At 41.6% G+C, this 12,382-nt stretch overlaps 1 protein-coding gene across 1 annotated transcript in view; it reads right to left on the reverse strand.

The window, feature by feature from the left end:
• Nucleotides 1–4,173: 4,173 nt before the first annotated feature.
• The window catches only part of CTNNA1 (catenin alpha 1), a 274,271-nt gene continuing 266,062 nt past the window's right edge, over nucleotides 4,174–12,382 (reverse strand). The window contains exon 18 of the mRNA XM_089657034.1: nucleotides 4,174–5,915. Within this exon, the coding sequence (XP_089513160.1) occupies nucleotides 5,628–5,915 (288 nt within the window). The 3' untranslated portion in view covers nucleotides 4,174–5,627. The remainder of the gene's footprint in view (nucleotides 5,916–12,382) is intronic.

A 12,382-nucleotide genomic window follows, 5' to 3' on the forward strand; every position in this document is an offset into this window, starting at 1 on the left:
CTTTGTGTTGGTCTATCACATAAAATCCCAATAAAATACATTTATGTTTTTGGTTGTAACATGACAAAATGTGGAAAATTTCAAGGGGTATGAATACTTTTTCAAGGCAATGTAGCTACAAAAGGTGGGGTATTCCCCTGTGGGGTACTCACACACTATAGTGGGGATTAAGGTGCATGTGTCTGGAAGCAGTACGTGATAACCCAAGTTAAGACCATTCCTTCAAATCCTTGTAGTGAAAGGTCATCAGGAAGGACTTGAATACCGAACCCTCTCAGGGAAAGGTTGGGAGGAAGCTGAATAGTTATAAGGGCTCTAGGTAGAAGTTGCGTTAACCATCTGCCAACCGCTTACAGTAAATATACTGAAAGCGGGTGGCAGATGCAGGCACAATCACGTACATGTATGTCACAGGTGTCAAACTGGCGGCCCTCCACCCGTTGCCAAACTACAAGCCCCATGAGACATTGCAAGACTGACATCTACAAGCATGACTCCAAAAGTCACAGACATGATGGGACTTGTAGTTTTGCAACAGCTGGAGGGCCGCCAGTTTGACACCCCTGATGTATGTGATCACCTTCTTCTGGTTTGGTACACATGCGCATCCCTGCCGACCCATGTTGTGACTGGACACAGCACAAGTTTGGTAGCTGGTTTCACAAAAACACAGAACTCCACGTAGAGTGAACAGCAATCTAGCTGTTTTTCAGGAAAGTAAAAGCAGCACATATTACACAGCTAGGCACACAATTAACCCCTAGATTACCTCTAGATTTTAAATGCTTCACAGCCAGTATCATTAGTACAGTATTGGCACTGTTCACTGTATTAGTGTCACTATTGAGGTCAGTGTGCATCCCAGCTAGCACCAGATTGCCCACCACACTATCAGTCCCAGTCACTGATCAGCACCATTACCAGTATAGCATTATAGCTGTGTCCAGCATATACCATAGGTTGTAGATATTATAACTTTTTGCACAAACCAATATACACTTATTGGGATATTTTTTTTTTTTTCTTTACCAAAGACAGATGTAGCAGAATAAATTTCTTCATGAATTTAGACCAAAATTTATTTTTTTTATGGATAGGTTTTAAAAGAGAAAAGTAGAACATTATTTTCCCAAAATTTGTGCTTGTGTTTATATAATAAAAAAATTAGTGATCAAATACCACCAAAAGAAAGGTCTATTTGTGTGAAATACATTACATAAATGTCATTTGGGAACAGTGTTACATGACCATGCAATTGCCAAAGTAGCACAGGGCTGAATAGCAAAAATGCTCTGGTCATGAAGGAGATAAAACCTCTCAATTGTCAGGTGGTTAAAGTGTGCAATTAGTGGTGTGATTTGACACCTAGTTAGAGCTCAGTCTCAGGTGCTTGAGTAGTTGCATTTATTTCATGGTTTAAACTAATCAAATTTGTAACTAAAATTAATTTCCTAACATAGCCCTGTTTTACACAGTAACAGTCAAAAATACAGGCTGACACTGTCTTGCCTGTCCACCACACTGGCCATAACTTTATGACCACCCACCTAATATTGAATCCCCTTTTGCGTCCAAAACAGTCCGGACCTATTGAGGCATGGAAACCACTAGACATCTAAAGGATCTGCTACTGATGGTTTGGTGCCAGATACCTTCAACATGGAACTCCACCAAAAAGGGGGAAGTTACGCTTTAAGGGCCAGTCCCCCACTCCTCTTTAAGGATTGGCACCTTTGGGGATCCGAGGGGCCATCCCCTGAAGACCCCTTCAGGTGTATGCCTATCAGCCATTAATGTATGACCACTGCCAGGTAAAATAGTCACAGACTGGCAAGGGTGCCCATGTTGACTTGTGTCCAAAGCCAAAACTGCCTACATTAGAACGTGAAAACCCATGTTCCACAGCCCTGGACCTGTATAGTACCCTGCTGCTAACGCAATGTATTGAGTACCAAGCTGAGTGCCTCACACAGAATCCAGTCCCCGATGCAACATTACAGGCCATCCCCACAGTGGTGGAGTCTGGTTACTGCTCCCAAGATTTTACTGAGGTTGCACCAATCCAGATACACTGCTTCTTTGTAAACAGTAGAACAGCATGAGGGATGATTGAAAAGTTGGAAGAGAAAAAATAAAACTAGTGAACCTGTTCTCTGGGCACAAGAGTCCATCACCTTCAGTCAATAGAAAAAATTATGGACTCACAGAGCAAGGTAGGGTTATATGGGAAGGCACCCAGGAGGGGCGTCATCAAAAGTTTTGCCAGTGTTCAATTACTTGAAGGTACAAGCCTATAACCCATGGTGTAGGAATACGTTACCTGGGTCCCGTACTGTATGATTAAGGCCATCAATTTAGGTCTGAGTATTGCTTAAAGTGCTTCTAAGGATAGAAAGTTTTTTTTTTGTTTTTTTTTGTTTTTTTTTTTTAACCTTAAAAGCGGAGTTTCACTCACTCTGTAAAAAAATAAGTCAGCAGCTACAAAAACTGTATCTGCTGACTTTTAAAAAAACAACCACGCACCTGTCTCATGATCCTGCGTTGCCCCCCGCCACAACCAGTTTCACCGACCGTCCTGTATTCCAAGCGTTGACATCTTCAGTGTGGGCACCCGGCTGTGACAGCTTGCGGCTTCACAGCCGGGTGCCCACTGCGCATGCGCGAGTAGCGCTGCGCTTCCTGAATGGCCCGTCTTCTGGGACAGGTCATGTGTCCCACAAGACTTTGGGGAGGGAGGGTAGGACGACAACTTCTGTTCCCGATCGCCTAGGCAATTGCAGCGGAAGGGAGAGCAAGTACCTGTCAAATTCGGGTACCTGTTCCTCCCCGCTCCCCAAAGGTGCCAATCCTTAATGGGGAGTGGGGGACTAATCTTTAAAACTGAGCTTCCCCTTTTGGGTGGAACGCCGCTTTAATGCAGGTGTCCAAAAGCAGAGCCTCTCTCCTCTTTCCCCTTACTGGACATGAAGGCAGCAGTGGGAGCCTTGGTTTCCTGCTATGGTCAATCAAGAGGCTATCGGGGCACTTGGCGGGGGGGTTTGGAGTGTTGGCAGGGGACTCCAGAAAAAGGAGGATCGGGGCTGCTCTGTGCAAAACCATTGCACATAGCATGCAAGTAGGACATGTTTGTTATTAAAAAAAAAACCAAAAAAACAAAAACACATTTGCAATCACAATCAAAATATATTTTCTGAAAGCAGACAGCTTGAGAATAAAACTATTAGTGCAAAGTTTTTAGGTCACACAATATTAACGCTTTATCAAATGCAAAATTTCAGTAAAAAGTACACTACAGTTAATTTTAGAGCACATAAAAGCATTATATTACCCAATTTTTTGGTAAATTATAACAGATTAGGTTGTGCCAATTAAATGGATACCCAACATGTCAAGCCTTAAAGTGGCATTTGCTCAAATTTTTTTTTTTCGGGGGGGGGGGGGGGGGGGGGGTAAACTGGTTGAAACTTTACTTTAAACTTTTTGTGCCAAAGTCCCCTTTGGGAAACATTTAATGAAACATTTAGAGTCTATTAGCCCCTGATGTATTACCTGTCCTCCAACTAAGCTAATAAAGCACAAATTGTAATGTACAGGGGAGCTTGGATGCAATCGGGTGGCCATAAAGCAGCCAGATTGCTTCCATCTGACTGTCGGCTTGTCAGACTTGCACCCCCTAAACATGCAAAGGAAAGGAAACAAATGCTGAAACATGAGCAACACAACTATTGACTTCCTCAAAATATCAACTGCTATTTTTGCCACTACTCAAAGTACTTTCGCGTTGCTATCCTGGAATAGGCATGCAGCAAGTCAGAGCTTTTGTATCACTGACACCAAGTAAGCCAAAGAATCAGAATGACAGATAAGCAACTAGCATTTTCAGAAGCTTACAGGGTTGTTTGTAACAGTCAATACCAATAAACATTTAAAATCAGCATTTTATGGAAACATTTGAATGGATAGTGGATTGCTCAATACAAACACTACCACCACTTGTTCCTTTTTTTTTCTCTGGGTTTGATAAAAACGGTCTCAAAAGTCTGAGGCTGTTACTAGCAATTCCATTGAAGAAAAATGGTGACACAATACCACTTGATATAATCAATTTTCCCCTACTGGATATCTGTCTTCCCCCCATGTGTATAGAAAAACTTACTACTATCGCAAACTATATTAATGAAAAAGATTTATTGTAAGCCAAAAATTTAGATTTTGCTATGCAACATTATTAAATGGTATGCACTTCTGAAAAGATTTTAAAAAGCATTATGAAATGTATGTTGCGTAATAAAAAAATGTAGTTACATAGAAGGGCTTAATGGAAAACACAAAATGCAATTCGCTTCACTTTTTTTTTTTTTTAACAACCCAAAAAGAAACCAGTTAACACAAGTATATATTAGAATCATAGTTAAAATGCCAATACAAAAAAAAAATCATAAAAAAGGACATGATTGGGAAATATACTTTTTGGAGAAAATTTTAACAAAAAGCTTCTAAAAATATAAACAAACTTGCAAACCAAAAATAAAAGCATGATTATTTAACAGTCTATCTACAACATACCATGGATAAACTTACCAAGAAAATATGAGATTTTAACTCTTGTATAAAGATACAAAGTAATAACATAAGCCTGTGTACATATGCTACATTTATGTGTGTGTGGTATGTCAAAACTCATGTTTGTAACTTAAAAATGAGTCACAGTAAGTGTCTTTATGTTCTATTCTGAGCACCTGATCACCTGTATCACCAGTAGAAAAATAATACCCCAATGCCATTTATGGTATAGCTATCAGCTAAACATTTAAAACCAAGTACCACATACTTTAAGTTGATTTGTCGGGGTCCAGCTGTTAGCACTTTATATTTGGTATCAGAACAAGCTACAAAATTAGCATCCATTTTCAATGGCAATACCAAACTGTACTTTTAAAATACAACCAATAAAAAAATCTCCACACATGTAGTACCTCTGTCAGACATCAAACTATAAAGTGTGTTTTTGTGTTTGTGCTGAATGTCTTTTTTTAGAGCGCACATATTTATTCTAAAATTTCTGTCAATCATATACACTAATGAAGCACACAATATTAAAGACATGGCAGTAAAAAACAAAAAAAAGGCCAACCATTCTCTAAACAAATCTGGAAATCAAAATCACTTAAGGTAGTATATGTTTAAATAATCACAACAAGGTATATGTAAGTAAAGTATACAAAAAAAACAAAAGCACAAAATTTAAAAATCCAGAATCTCGGGGTTTATTCTTTTGGCTTTGTCCCTGACATTTGTGTTTCCTCTTCTGCCCCACCAATTACATAAATCGGTCCCACTCTCTATTGAAGTCCCCTTACATTTATTCCCAGGGAAATCCAGGATCATTTGCAAGCATGTTTAAAAATCTTTTAAAAGTCTTATATAGAGCAAGTGAAAGCTAAAGGACACTAGGCAATAAGGAAATAGCGTTTCCAGGCCCTGTATACCACTTTAAATTGAACTTTATTGTCTATTGTTGACTATTACACCTTTACTGTGACTAATGTGCTCATCAGATTTTAGTACAAAGCTGAACAATGCAAAATATTACAAGAATGTAAAACGCTCAAATAAAGTATATCTGTTTATATGCTCTCCATAACTTTAAATTCACTAAGTGCTTGTACAGGGTTAACATGTTTCTTCTGAGATGCACGCTTTATTTTGGTCTGTGTCTCATCCTGTTTTTCTCTCTTTACAAGGGGCTTCTTTTCTGGGGCTTTCATCTTCCATGACACGGCTGGGAGGTTCAAAGATGCCATTCCCTGTGATTTTTGGTACTTTGTAGAGGCCACGTAAGATGCCTTAACCGTTTGAACCACAGCATTCATCAAATTCTTAGCAGCTTGAATCAGAGACATGGCACTGTCAACCTAAAACATTTCAGGGAGAATAAAACAACAGCATATTCTGATAAGACTGTATTTATAGAATGTCTACAAGAACACAGGAAATTGAACTGAACACCCATCACAAAGGATAAGTTCAGCTCCGCCCACATGGCTGCATCATTCACTCACAAACTTACGTAAATTAATGAACTGCAAGTCCCAGCAGCCTTAGCAGCTGTCGGCTTGTAGTTTTCAACTTACTACCACAGTACATCCCATGCGGCAAGCAGATATTCTGACAGGTCTTCAGGAGACCTGCATAACATCAGTGATCTACTGATCACTGGTGCAATGCTTTCCAGGCTCCTTTGGACTAAAATAATAAATGCAAATTTTTTCTACCTGCAAAAAAAAGTGCATTTATTTTTATCCAAAAGATGAACTTATCCTTTAAATGTTCAATTTTTGCTGTAAGCTGCATTTTAGACAGTGTGTGGTGTAAAGTGGCACCCTTATGAATTTTTGTAAAATTGACTCCTAAAATTGTGATCTGATCAGAATCAAAGTCATATAGAGCCAAAAAAAATCCCTTCTGCGCAAAATGTGAAGATGAACATTGCTAACTTAATTGCAAAGCTGATCAAATGGACAGCTTTACTGTGGTAACTGACCTAACAACCTTGCACTAAAATAAAGGTTGTAAAATCTCCTTCTCTGAGTTCATTGACAAACACAGTTCTTCTGATTCTTGCACACCCTACAGGAATAGAACACTAGAAAGAAAAAAAAAAAAAAAAAAAAGCAGTCCTGCTGGTATAAACCCACTCTCTGCTATAGGCAAGCCAGCTAAATGCAAGCCAGTTAGTCAAAAAGCAGTGTCAGAAGTATAAACTCCAGAAAAAAATTAGGGGTAGGTGCTGTGTCTATCAAACTCAGAAAATTGGATTTGTTTTTTTTCTGTTACATTTATTGATGGACAGAGCTCTTCTGATTCTTGACCATAGGAACATCCCAAAGCAATGTCTCAAGAAGGGGTGGGTAAACCAAAAATAAGGAATCCTAAATAGTGGCCTGCATATCCTTGCAGCCAAGATGCAAACACATGGGGGTTTATTTACTAAAGCTGGAGAGTCCAAAATCAGACTCACTTCTGCATAGAAACCAATCAGCTTCCAGGTTTCATTGCCAAAGCTTCACTGAACAAGCTGAGGTTAGAAGCTGATTGGTTTCTAGGCAGAAGGGAGTCCGATTTTGGACTCTCCAGCTTTAGTAAATAAACCCCACGATGTCTATGGACACCAGAAAAAACCCCTGATGAAAAGAAGCCACCACCAAATGGATGGATTCCATCTTGAACTTCTCTACTTGCATAAAGCATCTCAAGACCATGGAGGTCCAAAATTGGGCAAAACCCATCCTTTTTTGGAACTGTAAAAAGGCCTGGGTAAAACTCACCCGGAAACCGGGTGAGTTTTAGGGAACAGGGATCATCACTCCCTGGTGCTGCAAATCCTGCACAGGGCCCAAAAAACACAAAGCATGGGTGGAAGACAAAGATTGAAGGGATAGAAGTCATCTTGTGGATGAGAAAAATTCTATCCAGTAGCCAGACAGAACCAATTTGCAGACCCACTTGACTGGAATAAATGAGGCTCATAGGCCTGAGAAGCATCGAAGATCACCCCTTATCCTGGAAGCAGGAGGGGGAAAACCTTCAGACTGAAGAGGACTTGCACTCAGTCTTAATGGACTTGTGTGACCAGGGGCATTTGGCACCACCCACAGAGACTGTGAAGGGCTTGGAGCCCTTGTCAGAGGGGCCAGGGGTACAAAAATGCCTCTTGTGGGCAGCAAACAGAAGGCCCGGATTTCCGATGCGGTTCAATCCCCTTTTTGGCCTGTGGGAGAAAGGTGCAGTGAAGGAAATACAGTAATACCTCGGTTAAAGTAATTTTCGGTTTACAAATGAAAATCCACTGAAAATAATGCCTCGGTGTACAAATTTTGGATGAATTTTTTTTCGCAATACGAATTGTATGTCAGTGCTGATTTTTAAATGCAATTGCTAGCTTTTTTTTCTTCACTATAGCTCACAGAATTAGCGGTCACTTTCCCCAAAGTTAACAGAAATGTTGTTTCTTTTAAAAAACTAAAAAGAAACATTGTTTGCCCCCCCCTTTCCTGACCTGCCAGGCTGCATGCTCTGAAAAGGGTCTAGTATGGATTTTGGGGAGGACCCCCAAGCCATTTTGTTTTAAATTTTGGCGTGGGAGTTCCCCTCAAAATCCATACCAGACACAAAGGGCTTGGTATGGATGGGAAGAGGGACCGCACGCAGTTTTTTAAATTATTTTTTTAATTGCCTGCAATTCTTTTACATTCAGCTGTCAGTAGGGAACCCTGCTGACAGCTGAAATATGAACACATGGTTGTCACTACTAAAATGCCGCATGACTTGATAAAATAACTCATGCGGTATTTATTAGTGTTTACTTTTTTCTGATCTCTGGAACAGATTAATTGGTTTTCAATGCATTCCTATGGGAAATGGCGTTTTGGTTTAAGAATTTTTCGCTATAAGAAAAGTCCTGCAGAACGAATTAAACTCTTAAACAGAGGTATTACTGTAAGTATTTGATCCCCTGCTGATTTTGAATGTTTGCCCACTCACAAAGAAATGACCAGTCTAAAAATCGAATAGTAGGCATATTGTAACAGACAGAATAGCAACAAAAATTTCAAAAGAAATGCACAGATTTGCATTTGATGTATTTGATCCCCTTCACAAAACATGGCTTAGTACTTGGTGGCAAATCCCTTGTTGGCAATCACAGAGGTCAAACGTTTCCTGTAGTTGGCCACCAGCTTTGCACACATCTCAGGAGGGATTTTAGCACATTCCTCTTGGCAGATCCTCTCCAAGTCATTAAGGTTTGGTGGAGAACTTTTGGTGGAGAACTCGAACTTTCAGCTCCCTCCACAGATTTTCAATCAGATTAAGGTCCGGAGACTGGCTAGGCCACTCCAGGACCTAAAATGTGCTTCTTCTTGAGCCACTCCTTTGTTGCCTTGGCCATGTGTTTTGGGTCATTGTTATGCTGGAACACCCATCCACGACCCCTTTTCAATGTCCTGGCTGAGGGAAAAAGGTTCTCACCCAAGATTTGACAGCACATTGCCCCGTCCATTGTCCCTTTGATGTGGTGCAGTTGTATTGTCCCCTTAGCAGAAAAATACCCCCAAAGCAGAATGTTTCCACCACCATGTTTGACAGTTGAGATGGTGTTCGTGGGGTCATAGGCAGCATTCCTCCTCCTCCAAACACGGCGAGTTGAGCTGATGCCAAAGAGCTTCATTTTGGTCTCATATGACCACAACACTTTCAACCAGTCCTCCTAAGCATCATTCAGATGTTCAGTGGCATACTTCAGATGGGCCTGGACATGTGCTTTCGTGAGCAGAGGGACCATACGAGCACTGTAGGATTTCAGTCCTTGTCAGCGTAGTGTGTTACCAATTGTTTGGAGACTGTGGTCCCAGCTGCCTGGAGAGCATTGAAAAGATCCCCACGTGTAGTTCTGGGATGATTCCTCACTGTTCTCATGATCATCGACACTCCACGAGGTGAGATCTTGCATGGTGCACCAGACCTAGGGAGACTGACAGTTGGTTTGTGTTTCTTCCATTTGCGAACGATTGCACCAACTGTTATCTTCTCACCAAGCTGCTTGGCGACAGTTTGGTAGCCCAGCCTTGTGTAGGTCTACAATCTTGTCCCTGACACCCTTGGACAGCTCTTTGGTCTTTGCCATGATGAAGAGTTTGGAATCTGATTGTTTGATTGCTCCTGTGGCTAGGTGTCTTTTATACAGGTAACTAAATGAGATTAGCAGCACTCCCTCTAAAAGACTGCTTCTAATCTCAGCTTGTTACCTGTATGAAAGACACCTGGTAACCAGAAATCCTGCTGAATAATAGGGGATCAAATACTTGTTTCCCTCATGAACATGCAAATCAGTGCATAATTTGTTAGCCATGCATTTCTTTTGAATTTTGTTGTTGCCATTCTTTCAGTGTTACAATACACCTACCATTCGATTTTTAGACTGATCATTTCTTTGTGAGTGGGCAAACATTCGAAATCAGCATGGGATCAAATACTTATTTCCTTCACTGTACTTTTGCCCCGAAGAGGCTCCTGATGTCCAATGTAGCACCTAAGAGATGTTCTCCCTGGAAGAACAGATCCTGCCAAGGCCTTTTTAGAAGTCTGGTCAGTAGACCAGCATTTGAGCCAAAGCATCCACCGAAACACCGAGACAGAAAGCCTAAAAGAGGAGCAGCATCCACAGATGCATTACAAATGTACTTCAGGCCTTGGACAAACAAGTCAATCAGATCCATGTATACCTGATCCACTTGTCTGGTGGACAAACTATCACAGAACCTTGGCCCATTCAGTAAGCGCCTGCGACACCAGGGCCATGGCCAACCCAGGACATAATGACGAGTCTACATAGGTTAACAAGGTCAGGCAACTGATTCTGCCCAGCAGTCTGCAGAATCTGTAAAGGAGAAATCCTCCTGCACTGCTATCAGGGCTGCTTTATTCACCTCAAAATAGAGAGATCCACCACAGGAGGCGAGGTCCACTTCTTCAGAGGGCCTCCTCAAAGGGATGACATATTGTAAAATACTTACAGAACCGCAAAAGAATGCTTCAGACATTCCCAATCTTTGTAAATAAACTTAAGCATGGGGAGCAGGGAAAAACCTTAAATGGACCTAGCTGGATTGTGTGCACCAAGCACGCCGACAGCTGACCCTGCACAGTCCTCAATTTTAAGCATTTCTTGCACGGAAGTAATCAGTGCGGTCCTCATCGCTTTCTCCTGTGCAATTCTAGAGGCAGAGGACTAAACCTTGTTGTCCAAGGAATCAGTAGAGACATTCACAGGGCCTGCAGAATATGCATAGCCCGCAGTAGCGGAGCCCGACTATGGCTTAGAAATGTCTTAAGATGCAGGTGATTTCGCGAGTCACTTCTTGCTTGCCTTGAGACCGAATGTTGCCTCCACCTCAGAGAATTGGGACACCCAATTTTGTGCACAGCAGAAATGAGCATAATCAAAATTTGCAAACAAATTGCATGAAGCTACTGGTGCATAGAAGTCTGGTAGTGGGAATCTTCCGCAGCCGTCCTCCTAATTTTCTTCTATGCCGGCCTCTTGTAGGGTGGGGATATTGGGATCCCATTCAGATAGACTATGGAAGTGGAGAAGGATCCCACATTTTGAAACTCTAAACAGTGATGACTGCCTTAAAAGGCAGGTTTTTTTTTTGTTACTCACCATACTCTTCTGAATCTTGACCATAGGGTCACGTGCAGGAGGACACTAGGCAAAAAAAAAACAAAAAACAAAACAGCACCGCCTATGCAAATTCCTAGCTGGGATAAAACCCCCTCTCTGCTATAGGCACTCCAGTTAGTCAGTTATGTCAGAAGTATAACTCCAATAGAGGGGTGGGTGCTGTGTGTCAATGAACTCAGAGATTTTACGGTAACAAAAAAAATCCTATTTTCTCTTACGTTCATTGGTGGACAGCTGAACCTTGACCATGGGGATGTCCCAAATCAGTGCCTCAATGAGAGGTGGGCAAACAAAAAAATCAAGTGGAATAACCAGCCAACCACCCAAGCAACCCCTAAAGGGACAAGCAGGAACCATAAACAGTCTGCAAAAACCCTGCAGTCCAAAATGAGCATCTGAAGATGCAACACATCAACTTTGAAAAATGTTGAAAGGGTGTACACCGATTACCAGGTAGCCTCCTTGCAAACCTGAGCCATTGATGCCAGAAAGCACAGGAATAACTATTCATCCTACGTGACGTAACAGGGAGTCCCTCAATTGTGTACACCTAAAAAAGTGTCTGTCAGATCCAATGAAATATTGTGGCAGTGGAGGTTGGCAGGCCTGCTCTAGGTCCATTCATGAGCATAAAAACAGAAACTGACCTCCGTCAGGGGGCCGCAGTTGATAGGTATACACAACATCCAGACCAAATGCAAGGAGTGCATGCAACTTCCTCAGGACACTATGGCTGTGAAGACGAGAGCAGGACAACATCCTCAGACGGATCCTTCGGTAGAAAGGTGGCAAAGAGGGAAAAAAACCCCACCTATCCTTGTGTAGAACCAACATGAAGAATTACAAGAGAAAGCTGCCAGTGCAGGTATCCGGTGCACCGAAGCAATGACAACCATGAAGGCAACCTTTAAAAAAGAGTAAGCAGAGGAATATCCAGAATACTCTCCAAAAGGGAGATTCCCAAATAACTAAAGGACCAAAAACACAAGTCCCCCAGAAGTAACGGGGAGAGCACAGGGGGCACCAGAAGACGAATCCCTGGATGAAAAAATGCAAAACCAGAGTGCAAGATCTTGTCCCATGTTCCGTAGAAGCAAGGTAAACACCCAGATCAACAAAAAGAAGTAGATTGACACC

The sequence above is a fragment of the Staurois parvus genome, unplaced genomic scaffold (genome assembly GCF_062004578.1).
Source record: "Staurois parvus isolate SC_StPar_1 unplaced genomic scaffold, SC_StPar_1.0 ptg000958l, whole genome shotgun sequence".
NCBI lineage: Eukaryota > Metazoa > Chordata > Amphibia > Anura > Ranidae > Staurois > Staurois parvus.